The sequence below is a fragment of the Ranitomeya imitator genome, chromosome 5, assembly GCF_032444005.1.
Source record: "Ranitomeya imitator isolate aRanImi1 chromosome 5, aRanImi1.pri, whole genome shotgun sequence".
In the NCBI taxonomy this organism is placed as follows: Eukaryota; Metazoa; Chordata; class Amphibia; order Anura; family Dendrobatidae; genus Ranitomeya; species Ranitomeya imitator.
In genome coordinates this window covers 160151022-160163200 of record NC_091286.1, presented here as the reverse complement: position 1 = coordinate 160163200, position 12179 = coordinate 160151022, and the positions used below count along the sequence as shown (strand labels likewise).

Here is a 12179-nt window from a genome sequence, read left to right as displayed (position 1 = left end):
ACATCATAGGTAGACCACAACTATAAAAGTCAAAATGAGAAAACAAATCCAGAAAATCACCTTGTCTGATTAGGCAAGATTTATTTTGTAAATTATGGAGGAAAATAAGTATTTGGCCATTAACAAAAGTTCATCTCAATATTTTGTTATATATTCTTTGTTCACAATGACAGAGGTCAAACGTTTTCTGTAAGTCTTCACAAGGTTGGCACACACTGTTGGTGGTATGTTGGCCCATTCCTCCATGCAGATCTCCTCCAGAGCAGTGATGTTTGGGGCCTTCACTGGGCAACACGGACTTTCAACTCCCTCCAAAAGTTTTCTATGGGGTTGAGATCTGGAGACTGGCTAGGCCACTCCAGGACCTTCATATACTTCTTACAAAGCAACTCCTTCGTTGCCCTGGTGGTGTGCTTGGGATCATTATCATGCTGAAAGACCCATCCACGTTTCATCTTCAATGTCCTTGCTGATGGAAGGAGGTTTGCACTCAAAATCTCATGGTACATGGCCCTATTCATTCTTTCATGTATACGGATCAGTCGTCCTGGTTCCTTTGCAGAGAAACAGCCCCAAAGCATGATGTTGCCAACCCCATGCCTCCCAGTAGATATGGTGTTCTTTGGATGCAGCGCATCATTCTGTCTCCTCCTCTCTACCGAACAGTTCTACTTTGGTTTCATCAGACCATATGACATTCTCCCAATACTCTTCTGGATAATCCAAATGCTCTCTAGACAAGGTGATTTTCTGGATTTGTTTTCTCATTTTGACTCTCATAGTTGTGCTCTACCTATGATGTCAATTACTGGCCTCTCTCATCTTTTTAAGTGGGAGAACTTGCACAATTGGTGGCTGACTAAATACTTTTTTCCCCCCACTGTAAATATCACACTAAACAAATTGTGAATTGCCTTTCAATAAAGCTTTTGTTTTCCACTTGCAAGTCTGTGTGCTTGAGTTTTTTTTTTTTATTGTTTAAAAGCATTGTTTGTACATTTGGAATTCTTAAGTATGAATTCTTCACAATCATAAGAAAAATATGACTTTGTATTGTGTCTGATATATCCCAAGTATGTTTGAAACATTTAAAATGTGTTCACTGTATATTAAGACATAATATGATCATTAAACTAGTTTGTACCTATTCCATGTAGACCTCAAGAGCTTTGCTCCCTGAGCATTCTGTGCTAAGCTAAGATATTTGAAAGCTCCAAATGGAACAACCTTTCGGGAACATCTTCTATCATTTTTTTTTCTTCAAACAGAACATGTTATAATTTTTGGGAATGCTCAAATGTCTGATTTTTGCCATCCATGTTGCATGCTGATACCGTGGCTTTTTTACTGTCTACTGGCTTGGAACCTTCTTTCTATTTTTTGCATATAATAAAATTGGATGTCAAGCTGATTGTAAAAACATATAAACAAAAAACCTTAATCAAATAAAACAATGGTCAAAATCTAATTTTTTTTATACAAAAAGAACATTGATGTGTAAATGACCTTAAAAAGTTTTGAAGAAATCTGAATACTCCTTAAAAGGAAACTGCTTTTAGGAGGCAGACCAGAGATTCACAATGTAAGAGTAAGTTCACACAGGGCATTTTTGCTGCGCTTTTTTATGGACCGTGGGAAAATTCCAGGCAAGAGGATACCGCAGGTAATGTATCTATTCTATCAATCTATTCATTCATTCAATCTATCTATCTATCTATCTATCTATCTATCTATCTATCTATCTATCTATCTCTTCTATCTATTCGATCAATCTATTCATTCTATCTACAAGAAGTTGTTTTTTTTTTTTCTCTGTGTGCACTCAACTGTATTGGCATGCACAAAGAGAAAAAAAACCCACCAAAAATGTGGCAAAAAACGCTGCAAAAAACACACCAAAAACGCACCTAAACCTGCCTTTTTGACGCAGCTTATTTCCTGCCAAGATGATCAGATTTTACTGCAGAAAAAAAAGGTAGCAAAAACGCCCTCTGTGAACTTACCCTAAGAGAGGCTTCTGTTGTGGTGGATTCAGTGGATCCATTTATTACATGGGCAGCCCACCGCATGGGAAATTTAAATATGTTCCTAGCCATAGCATCTACTCTTGATAACAGACAATAGCAAAGGGTGAGATAAGCTGGAATAGCAATCAGCAGGTTCATGGTTTATCAGCATGACATGGATTCATCAGAAATCTGGCGTAAAGAAACCTTTAAGTGTCTAACTGGAGTAAGGGTACTGTCACACAGTGGCATTTTGATCGCTACGACGGCACGATTCGTGACGTTCCAGCGATATATCCGTGACGTTCCAGCGATCTCGCTGTGTCTGACACGCTCCTGCGATCAGGGACCCCGCTGAGAATCGTACGTCGTAGCAGATCGTTTGAAACTTTCTTTCGTCATCTAGTGTCCCGCTGTGGCGGCATGATCGCATGGTGTAACAAAGGTGTGCACGATATTGTATACGATGTGCGCATAGTAACCAACGGCTTCTACATCGCACATACGTCATGAAATTATCGCTCCAGCGTCGTACATTGCAAAGTGTGACAGCAGTCTACTACGCTGGAGCGATATTGTTACGATGCTGGAGCGTCACGGATCGTGCCGTCGTAGCGATCAAAATGCCACTGTGTGACGGTACCCTAACATTTCAAGCTCTGACACCGATGCATCTCTTAAAGTGTGTCTGTCACCCCAAAACTCATATCTGAGGTAAGCCCACCGGCATCAGGGGCTTATCTACAGCATTCTGTAATGCTGTAGCTAAGCCCCCGATTTATCCTGAAAGATGAGAAAAACAGGTTAGATTATACTCACCCAGGGGCGGTCCCGCTGCGTTCCGGGTCCGATGGGCGTCACAGTCCGGTCCAGCGCCTTCTATCTTCATTAAATTACGTCCTCTGCTTGTGTTCTTGCAGCGGCTCCGGCGCAGGCGTACTTTGTCTGCCCTGATGAGGCCAGAGCAAAGTACTGCAGTGCGCAGACGCCGGGAAAGGTCAGAGAGGCCCAGCGCCTGTGCACTACAGTACTTTGCTCTGCCCTCAACAGGGCAGACAAAGTACGCCTGCGCCGGAGCCGCTGCAAGAACACAAGAAGAGGACGTCATCGAATGAAGATAGGAGGCGCTGGACCAGATGGCGACGCCCATCGGACCCGGACCGCAGCGGGACCGCTCCTGGGGGAGTATAATCTAACCTCTTTTTCTCATCTTTCAGGATACATCGGGGGCTTATCTACAGCATTACAGAATGCTGAATTAGGCTCATCTTTCTGCAGGGCACAGGTCACAAGAGTGACGTACATAACAGTAATCTTGAGGAATTAGACTTGTAGTCGTGAGATAACATCTCTACATCAATATGGATAATACTGCATTTGTCTAAAATATGTATTTTATTGGTACCTTGATAACTTTGAAATTGAGGTAGCTTTTGTGAAGCATGATGACACTGTATTCATCATTTCCATCTTCAACAGCATGTCTCAAAGTCAGCAATTCTTTCTTGTTAGACAGAATAGCAGATCTCCAAGCAGGATCTTCTTCATCACAAATTACAATCTTTTCTCCAAATGTCTTGATTGCTTCATAAAGTGCCACTGGATCCTCAAATTCTTCTGGACAAGCAAACTGACTCTGTCAGTAGCAGAAGCAAAAGTATAAGTTTTCTAAATATTTTACATTAACATAAATAAGCAAATACTCAAATGCATTGTGTCCTATGCGGACTTTTATAAAGACTCCTATGGTCCTTTTTGAAGATGTCATTTTTGGAGTGATTTTTCTGTGGCCAAGGGTATTGTACTTTGTCCACTAATCAATTTGAGACTGGGTTTATGGCTAATGATTATTGTTTCTGTGTTTTCCACAGTTTATCCCATCATAACTATTATGAATTTTAGAGCCTCCGACGGTGCATGGCTCTCGCAAATAAATGATGTGTTTAAGGATTGTCTCCAGTGATATAAGAACAGAGGGGAATAATAAGGGGTTACAAAGAACAGTGGTGAGATTTAAGGATCTCTTGAGAAGAATGACCAGAGTTTGGTGGAATCATGCATTTCTAGAAAAATATCTCCAAAAGGGGTTAACCCCAAGGGGGTTGCAGGTGCAGATGTTCCTTTTTTTTCAAATTAATGGCATCCAAATGAAGGAGAAGTGGGAAGAGTGTGCCAATAAATGCTCTAATGGATTCATGGAGATCCTTAAGGAGATGAACTTCCATTCAGTGAGGGAAAGGGAAATTGAAAGAGAGACTTTGCAGACTATTATCAAGAATGACATGTCGGGAGACGCCTTGAAGAAATTTAACAGTGAGATGGATGTTGAGGTGAAAAAGTGGGCTGAAGACATCCAGAAAACTAAATAAAAAAAAATTCCAGCGTGACGTGACATAAAAGATAAACAGTCCAATCAGATATATAAATGGAAAAATTCGAATGAAAGATCACGTCCTTTCTATAGAAATGGATCATGTTTGCGATCCCGTTCAACATCAATTAGGTCCACTACATCTGTTGAGGATTACCACATTGGTAAAAAGAACCGTCCCGATACAGAGGGTGAGACAACCTAATTGACCAAGAGGATTAACACAAGACAAAATGCCTAAAAAAGGACCCGTGGGGAGATAGCCGGATACTATGTTCCAGGGAGGGTGAGGGTAAGTTCACACAGGGCATTTTTGCTGTTTTTTTACACAAATTTTCAGCTGCTTTTTACAGTATCAGCAAAGCCTATGAGATTTCAGAAATCTCATGCACGCACATTGTTTTTTTGTGTGATCAGTATTTTGTGCTTTGCTGCGTTTTTTGGACACAGAGCATGTCACTTCTTTCTGCGTTTTTGCTGTGATTTTTCAGTGTTTTTCACCCATTGACTTGAATGGGAGTTGAAAAAACACTGCAAAAACGCAGCAAAAGCGCAGGTATCATTATTTGCTGCTGAAAATTCAAGGACATTAGCATGGACAAAGAGAAAAAAGCACCAAAAACACACCAAATATGCAACAAAAAATGCTCCAAAATGCGTTTTTGACGCAGCTTCTTTCCTTGCAAGAAGATCAGATTTTGCTGCAAAAAAAAGCAGCAAAATGCCATGTGTGAACTTACCCTTAGGGTACCGTCACACTATACCATTTCGATCGCTACGACGGTACGATTCGTGACGTTCCAGCGATATCGTTACCATATCGCTGTGTCTGACACGCAGCAGCGATCAGGGATCCTGCTGAGAATCGTACGTCGTAGCAGATCGTTTAGAACTTTCTTTCATCGCTGGATCTCCCGCTGTCATCGCTAGATCGGTGTGTGTGACACCGATCTAGCGATGCGATCCAGCGATGCGTTCGCTTGTAACCAGTGTAAACATCGGGTAACTAAGCGCAGGACCGCGCTTAGTAACCCGATGTTTACCCTGGTTACAAGCGTAAAACTAAAAAAAAACAAACAGCACATACTTACATTCTGGTGTCCGTCAGGTCCCTTGCCGTCTGCTTCCCGCACTGTGACTGCCGGCCGTAAAGTGAAAGCAGAGCACAGCGGCTGTGCTTTCACTTTCACTTTACGGCCGGCAGTCAGTGAGTGCGGGAAGCAGACGGCAAGGGACCTGAAGGACACCAGAATGTAAGTATGTGCTGTTTGTTTTTTTTTAGTTTTACGCTTGTAACCAGGGTAAACATCGGGTTACTAAGCGCGGTCCTGCGCTTAGTTACTCGATGTTTACCCTGGTTACCCAGGGACCTCGGCATTGTTGGTCGCTGGAGAGCTGTCTGTGTGACAGCTCCCCAGCGACCACACTACGATTTACCTACGATCACGGCCAGGTCATATCGCTGGTCGTGATCGTAGGTAAATCGTATAGTGTGACGGTACCCTTACAGGTAATAAATTTATCTGATCATGTCCTTTCAGTGACACATCTGGAGGTATTAAGTACGGGCTTAACATTTTCTCCCACTAATGCTTTTGATTATTTTTCAGTGTTAAAAGACTTTCACCTTTTCTCACGCAAACTCATTTTAAAAAAATTGCATGCTAAGGGTGGATATGGACAGGATGTCTTAAGCTACTTGAGGAACAAACACCTGCACAAGAAGGTGGATTTCCATCAAATATTTTACCCAGATCAACAAAATTCCCCCTTGTCCCTGAGCCCTGCTGTGGAGGTCTTCACCAATTTGGTGGCTGAAGATCTAAAAAAACCTGACAGTTTGATAATTTAACACTCAAAGAAAGAGGAGAGGCCAAACGCTAACTACAATCTCTCAAAGATGTCTTTTTTAAAGCAACGGACAAGAGGGGGGGGGGACATTGTGATCTGACCCATATATAAATATGAACGGAGGCATTCCGTCAATGACGGGATGATCTTACCTGTTGCAGGTTAACCCACAATCCGCTGACCTTCTCGGACCATCTACAAGTGATCCTCCAAAAGGCATATGATATGGGCATACTCAGTAAAAACGTATTGGATGGCCTACCTGTCCAGTTTCCAAAAATCCCTACGTTTTGTTTGCTTCCAAAAATACACAAGGACGCCGTCAACCCCCTGGGAGTCTAATCGTGTCTGGTATGGGAAGTCTTTGTGACCCAATATGTAAATTTATTGATTTTTATCTAAAACCATTGGTAGAAATCTTACCATCATACATCAAGGACATGACGGACGCCCTAACTAGGGTTGACGGCGTATCTGTGGAGGCAGGCACCCTGATGGTAACAGCAGATGTTGAGACACTGTATACCTGGATTTATCACACTGATGGTCTACAGGCGGTCCGTTTCTTCTTCGAGGCCTCCGACCTGGATGGCCCCATGTGAGTTTATCCTGGAGCTGCTGCATTATGTACTGACATATAATTTTTTTACTTTTAAAGATCATTTTTACCATTAGAAACGCAGCATGGCCATGGGCGTGGCCTGCACACCTGCATATGCCAACCTCTTTTTGGGGTTCTGGGAGAGGTTGACCATGTGCTGTGCTGGTTACATTACAGAGATGATGTTTTATTTTTTTTGGCGTGGAACGGTGCAGCAGCTTGAGGATTTTATTGCTGTGCTGAATTTAAACTCTTTCAATATAAAACTAATATACAGGTATGACTGACATAAGATTGACTTTCTTGATGTCACTCTGGAGGTGGATGTAGCATCATCTATCCAGACTGATGTATTTCAAAAGTCAACTTCAGTTAATTCCTTAATTCATGCGCAATCAGCACACAGCCAAGCCACCAGTAGGGCCGTCACGGATGAACAGTTCTTGAGGATGAGGCGGATTTGCTCTACTGATGAGAGATTTGAGATTATTATTGTTATTTATTTATATAGCACCATTAATTCCATGGTGCTGTACATGAGAAGGGGTTACATCAAAATACAAATATCACTTACAGTAAACAAAACTAGCAATGACAGACTGGTACAGAGGAAAGAGGACCCTGCCCTTGCAGGCTTACATTCTACAGGATTATGGGGAAGGAGACAGTAGGTCGAGAGTTGCAGTAGCTCGGATGGTGTTGAGGTGGCCTTGTGGTCATTACAGGTTGTAAGCTTCTTTGAAGAGGTGGGTTTTCAGGTTTCTTTTGAAGGATCCAAATGTGGTGGATAACCGGACGTGTTGGGGGACAGAATTCCAGAGGATGGGGGATACTCAGGAGAAGTCTTAGAGGCGATTGGGTGAGAAGCAAATAAGTGTGGAGGAGAGAAGGAGGTCTTGGGAGGACCGGAGATTACGTGAGGGAAGATATTGAGAGACTAGTTTGGAAACATATGGAGGAGAAGGGTTATGGATGGCTTTGTAGGTCAGTGTTAGTAGTTTAAACTGGCTAAGCTGGGAAATTGGGAGCCAATTAAGGGATTTGCAAAGAGGGGAAGCAGGAGTGTAGCGAGGAGAGAGATTAATTAGTCGGGCAGCAGAGTTATGGATGGACTGGAGGGGTGCGATAGTATTAGAAGGTAGACCACAGAGGAGGATGTTGCAGTAGTCGAGGTGGGAGATGATTAGGGCATGCACGAGCATTTTGGTAGAGTGAGGGTTGAGGAAAGGACGGATTCTGGAAATATTTTTGAGCTGGAGGTGAGAGCTTGGATGTGCGGTTTGAAGGACAGGGCAGAGTCAAGGGTTACCCCGAGGCAGTGGATTTTAGGGAAAGTGTGATTTCATTTATTTTGATAGATAGATCAGGTAGGGAAGATATGCGAGATGGAGGAAAGATAATTAGTTCAGATTTGTCCACATTGAGCTTGAGGAAGCGAGAAGAAAAGAAGGAGGATGTGGCTGATAGACACTCTGGGATTCTGGAGAGCAGAGAGGTGACATCTGGGCCAGAGAGGTAGATCTGAGTGTCATCAGCATACAGATGGTGCTGGAAGCCATAGGACCTTATGAGTTGTCCCAGGTCGAGTGTATAGATTGAGAAGAGTAAGGGCCCAAGGACAGAGCCTTGAGGGACACAAACAGAGAGGGGGCGAGATAAAGAGGTAGTATGGGAGTAGGAAGCACTAAATGTGAGGTTGGTAAGGTATGAGGAGATCCAAGATAGGGCAAGGTCTTTGACACCAAAGGAAGAGGATCTGTAGTAGGAGCAGTGGTCAACTGTGTCGAAGGCAAAGGACAGGTCTAGAAGGAGGAGTATAGAGAATTGTCTGTTAGCTTTGGCTGTAAGTAAGTCATTAGTAATTTTGGTTAGGGCAGTCTCAGTGGAATGGTGGGGACAGAATCCAGATTGTAGGTTGTCAAAGAGAGAGTTAGATGCAAAGTGAGAGGAAAGTTCAGCATGGACGTGCTGCTCAAGGAGTTTGGAAGCAAATGGGAGCAAAGATATGGGGCGATAGCTGGACATAGCGCTTGGGTCAAGGGATGGCTTTTTGAGGATAGGTGTGATTGTGGCATGTTTGAAAGCAGTGGGGAAGGTACCAGAAGTTAATGATAGGTTGAAGAGATGGTAAGGGATGGGATTAGTGTGGTGGTGAGGTTGGGGAGGAGGTGGGATGGAGTCAAGTACACAAGTGATGAGGTGTGATTTGGAGAGAAGATGAGCAAGCTCCCCTTCAGTGATTTTGGAGAGGGAAGTTATGGGGTTAGGGCAATGGTCTGGTATACAAAGGGTTTGTGGTGGTTTGACAGCAAAGGCTTGCCTTGTTTGGTCTATCTTATTTTGAAGTGCGTGGCAAAGTGAGATACAGGCAGACGATCTCAGAACTTTTAAACAGCGAGGATACAGCAAGCGGTGTGTTCGATACTGGTATAACAGGGCCAAATCTACTCCACGTAACCATCTTTTATATCAGCATAAAAGGAAAGAGAAGGGAGATGAGAAAATATTTTCCTCTGTGTTTAATCATGAATGGGATAACATGACAGCTATTCTGACAAGACACTGGCCTATATTAAATACTGAGCCCTCCCTAGGACCCTATCTGGCTGATCGTCCACTGTTATGACCCCACGTAGATTCAAGAATCTCAGAGACCTCTTGGTCCTCCATATTACTTCATTTCACTCTGCAGATGGAAGGAAACAATTTCAAATTAGGGAACATATCTCCTGCAGTAGTATGAATGTTGTATATTACGCCACCTGTAGCTGCCCACTCATTTTTGTGGAGCTTACATCTAGAGAATTTAGAGTGCGAGTGAGGAAATATGTGTGGAACATTGGTGCCGCCAAGACAGTGGCAGACCCCTCAGAGTTAAAAAACACCCTTAGACACTTTAGAGTTGTCCATAATTGTGACCCTAGGGGATTTATGGTCAGAGGGATTGATGTAGTTTACATTGGCATAAGGGGTGGAAATGTCAAACAGCTCCTAGCCAGACGTGAACTTCAATGGATCGTGACTTTGGGAACAGTAAAATCAGAAGGTTTGAATGAATCCCTTAACTTTGCTACTTTTTTGTATTAGAGATCATATGACCAACCGAAATGGCTAATCCTCTCCTGTGGTTGCTTTTATTGTTTTTAATTGTGTGTTTTGTTTATGTGTCACTTATGTGTTTTTTTATTTGCTCTTATTCACAGTCTCAAAACAGTATAACTGATTCCCATATGTAAACCTTCTGATCCCATTCTGTCTCATGGCAAGAGATATATAAGCCATATATTTGTGGTTACGAAGACCTGATACCTGTAAAATCTTCACAGAGCAGGTAATACAGTTTATTTTGGTAATAAGTAAAATAGCAGCCATAATAGGTGCAGATGTAGCCTGTATTAAATCATTGACAGAAGTGAAGACATTCGTCTGGATGCAGGTATCATTATAAACTTCCTCCTGTCAGACTTATACGTCAATTTGATATTAATAGAATTGGTATTTAATTGGCTCATGAACTGTTTGAGCTGCTCCATCGTCCCCTTCCAAAAAAACAAATTGAGTGAGGGAACATTAGGAAATCCACTTCTGTGTCACCCTTTAGTGCTATTTACCACTTGTTTAACCTTTTTAAACCCTGCAGAGATTTTATTTTTTTTTTATGAATAAAGTGAATTTTTAAGCTTAAAACACTCGGTATTTTTCTTCTTTTTTTGGTTTAAGCTTTATGAGGAGTGGCTGCCATTTCTATAGTTGCATTTATGGTCTATGATGACCTGTGTAGTGCAGCTGTAGCACACTTAGGCGGTGATGAGGCAGTGATCCGGCAAAGTTCAAAACAAAAGTCACTTTAATGCGTTTACTTCACAGCATTAAAGTCCAACTCACAGCATTAATGTTCAACTCACAAAAAAAAGACACAGTACACGATATCCACCGGATCGCAGCCAGGAACCATATCCTGTAACACCAGTCACTGCCTTACATACCCCCTCCCTCTGTTGAAACCTGTGGGTTTGAACACTTGTCACCCCACATGGGCGCATGACAGGGCATCCGCATGAACCTGCGACACCCCCACCAGACACTGTACTGAGAAACTAATGTAGGAGCCGGAACCATCAGTAGACGCAAGCATCCCTCCCCTTTGCATTTGTCCTCCATACTTTATTACATGACAACCCACCTCCATGTTCTCCATTGCAGAAGACACGCCCACTTTCCTAACAGAGATTTAGGCCAGTTTTCGGTAGTCTCGACCTTGTTTATTTGGGGCTCACTAACACTGCAGCTCATCTCGTAACCTAAGGACCTGCACTCAGGCACGTTGTACCGTTTCCTCCGTACCCCTACCCGGGCCTCGGCGACTAAGCTACGCCGAAGTCCACCCCAGCAACTCTAAGCATAGAGCTGTATCACGTCACATCTGGACCCGAGCCTCCCGATGCTGCTGTCTAGCGAGAGCTCCATTCCTTTTACGCTGACCACAGGCCACATCCCTGGATGGTGCCAGAGGGTTCCTCATACACATGTCCCCAGTCGCCTCCGCGACCACACACTCCCGGGTCCTCCCAGCTTTCTTTTTATTCACGCATTTCTGTGTGGGTCCCTGGAACTGGACTGTCCCGAACTTACCAGGGGACATTTCAAGCTCAGGGTTTGGTGGGGTCTTCTCGACCTCTTGTGCCACCACCTCTGGGGGCAAGCTATTGGGGTTACACTCTATCCCTAGGTTGGCGACCCCTATGGCTGGTATCCCTGACTTGTGATCTTCGGGTTTCACACCTGGAAAAACATCCTCAGCCTCTCCTGCCAATACCTCTAGGGGGAACCTATCAGGTTACACTCTGTCCCTAGGTTGGTGACCCCTATGGCACGTATCCCTGACTCGGTACATTCGGGTTCTACACCAAGAACATTTATCTTGGGAGGGTTAACCCTGGTCTTCCACAGGGACCAGAACAGGGGCAAGTCTCTTCTCAACATATGGAAGGATCTTCACCACTCCCACCACATGTTAATGTCCCTGCATGGTGTAGAAAAATTAACCTCTGCGTTAGGGTACTCCCGGATTTTCCCATGGATACCCATCACCTCCACTTTCCATCCTTTGGGGTTGTCCCCAGCAACAAGTGACCCAAGGACAAAAGACACTAAACGCCATGAGTCCAGGACAGCTTCTGTTTTGTACCTGTTCATAATTACCTGGCACAGCTGGGGTTTGCTGTCGAATCCTCTGGATTGCAGCAAATAAACACACCAGTCCACCGCCAAGACCAGTTGCTGTGGGCGACTGCGCCATTGTGTACGTTGTGGGTGCCAGACCTCTCAGTTCCCTTGGGTGTTTGGCTCC

The 12179-nt window shown here is 43.6% G+C and overlaps 1 protein-coding gene across 1 annotated transcript in view; it reads right to left on the bottom strand.

The window, feature by feature from the left end:
• The window catches only part of LOC138681613 (pecanex-like protein 2), a 1209413-nt gene that overhangs the window by 67989 nt on the left and 1129245 nt on the right, over positions 1-12179 (bottom strand). Inside the window, exon 29 of the mRNA XM_069769269.1 lies at positions 3412-3642. Coding sequence (XP_069625370.1) covers positions 3412-3642 — 231 coding nt within the window. The remainder of the gene's footprint in view (positions 1-3411; positions 3643-12179) is intronic.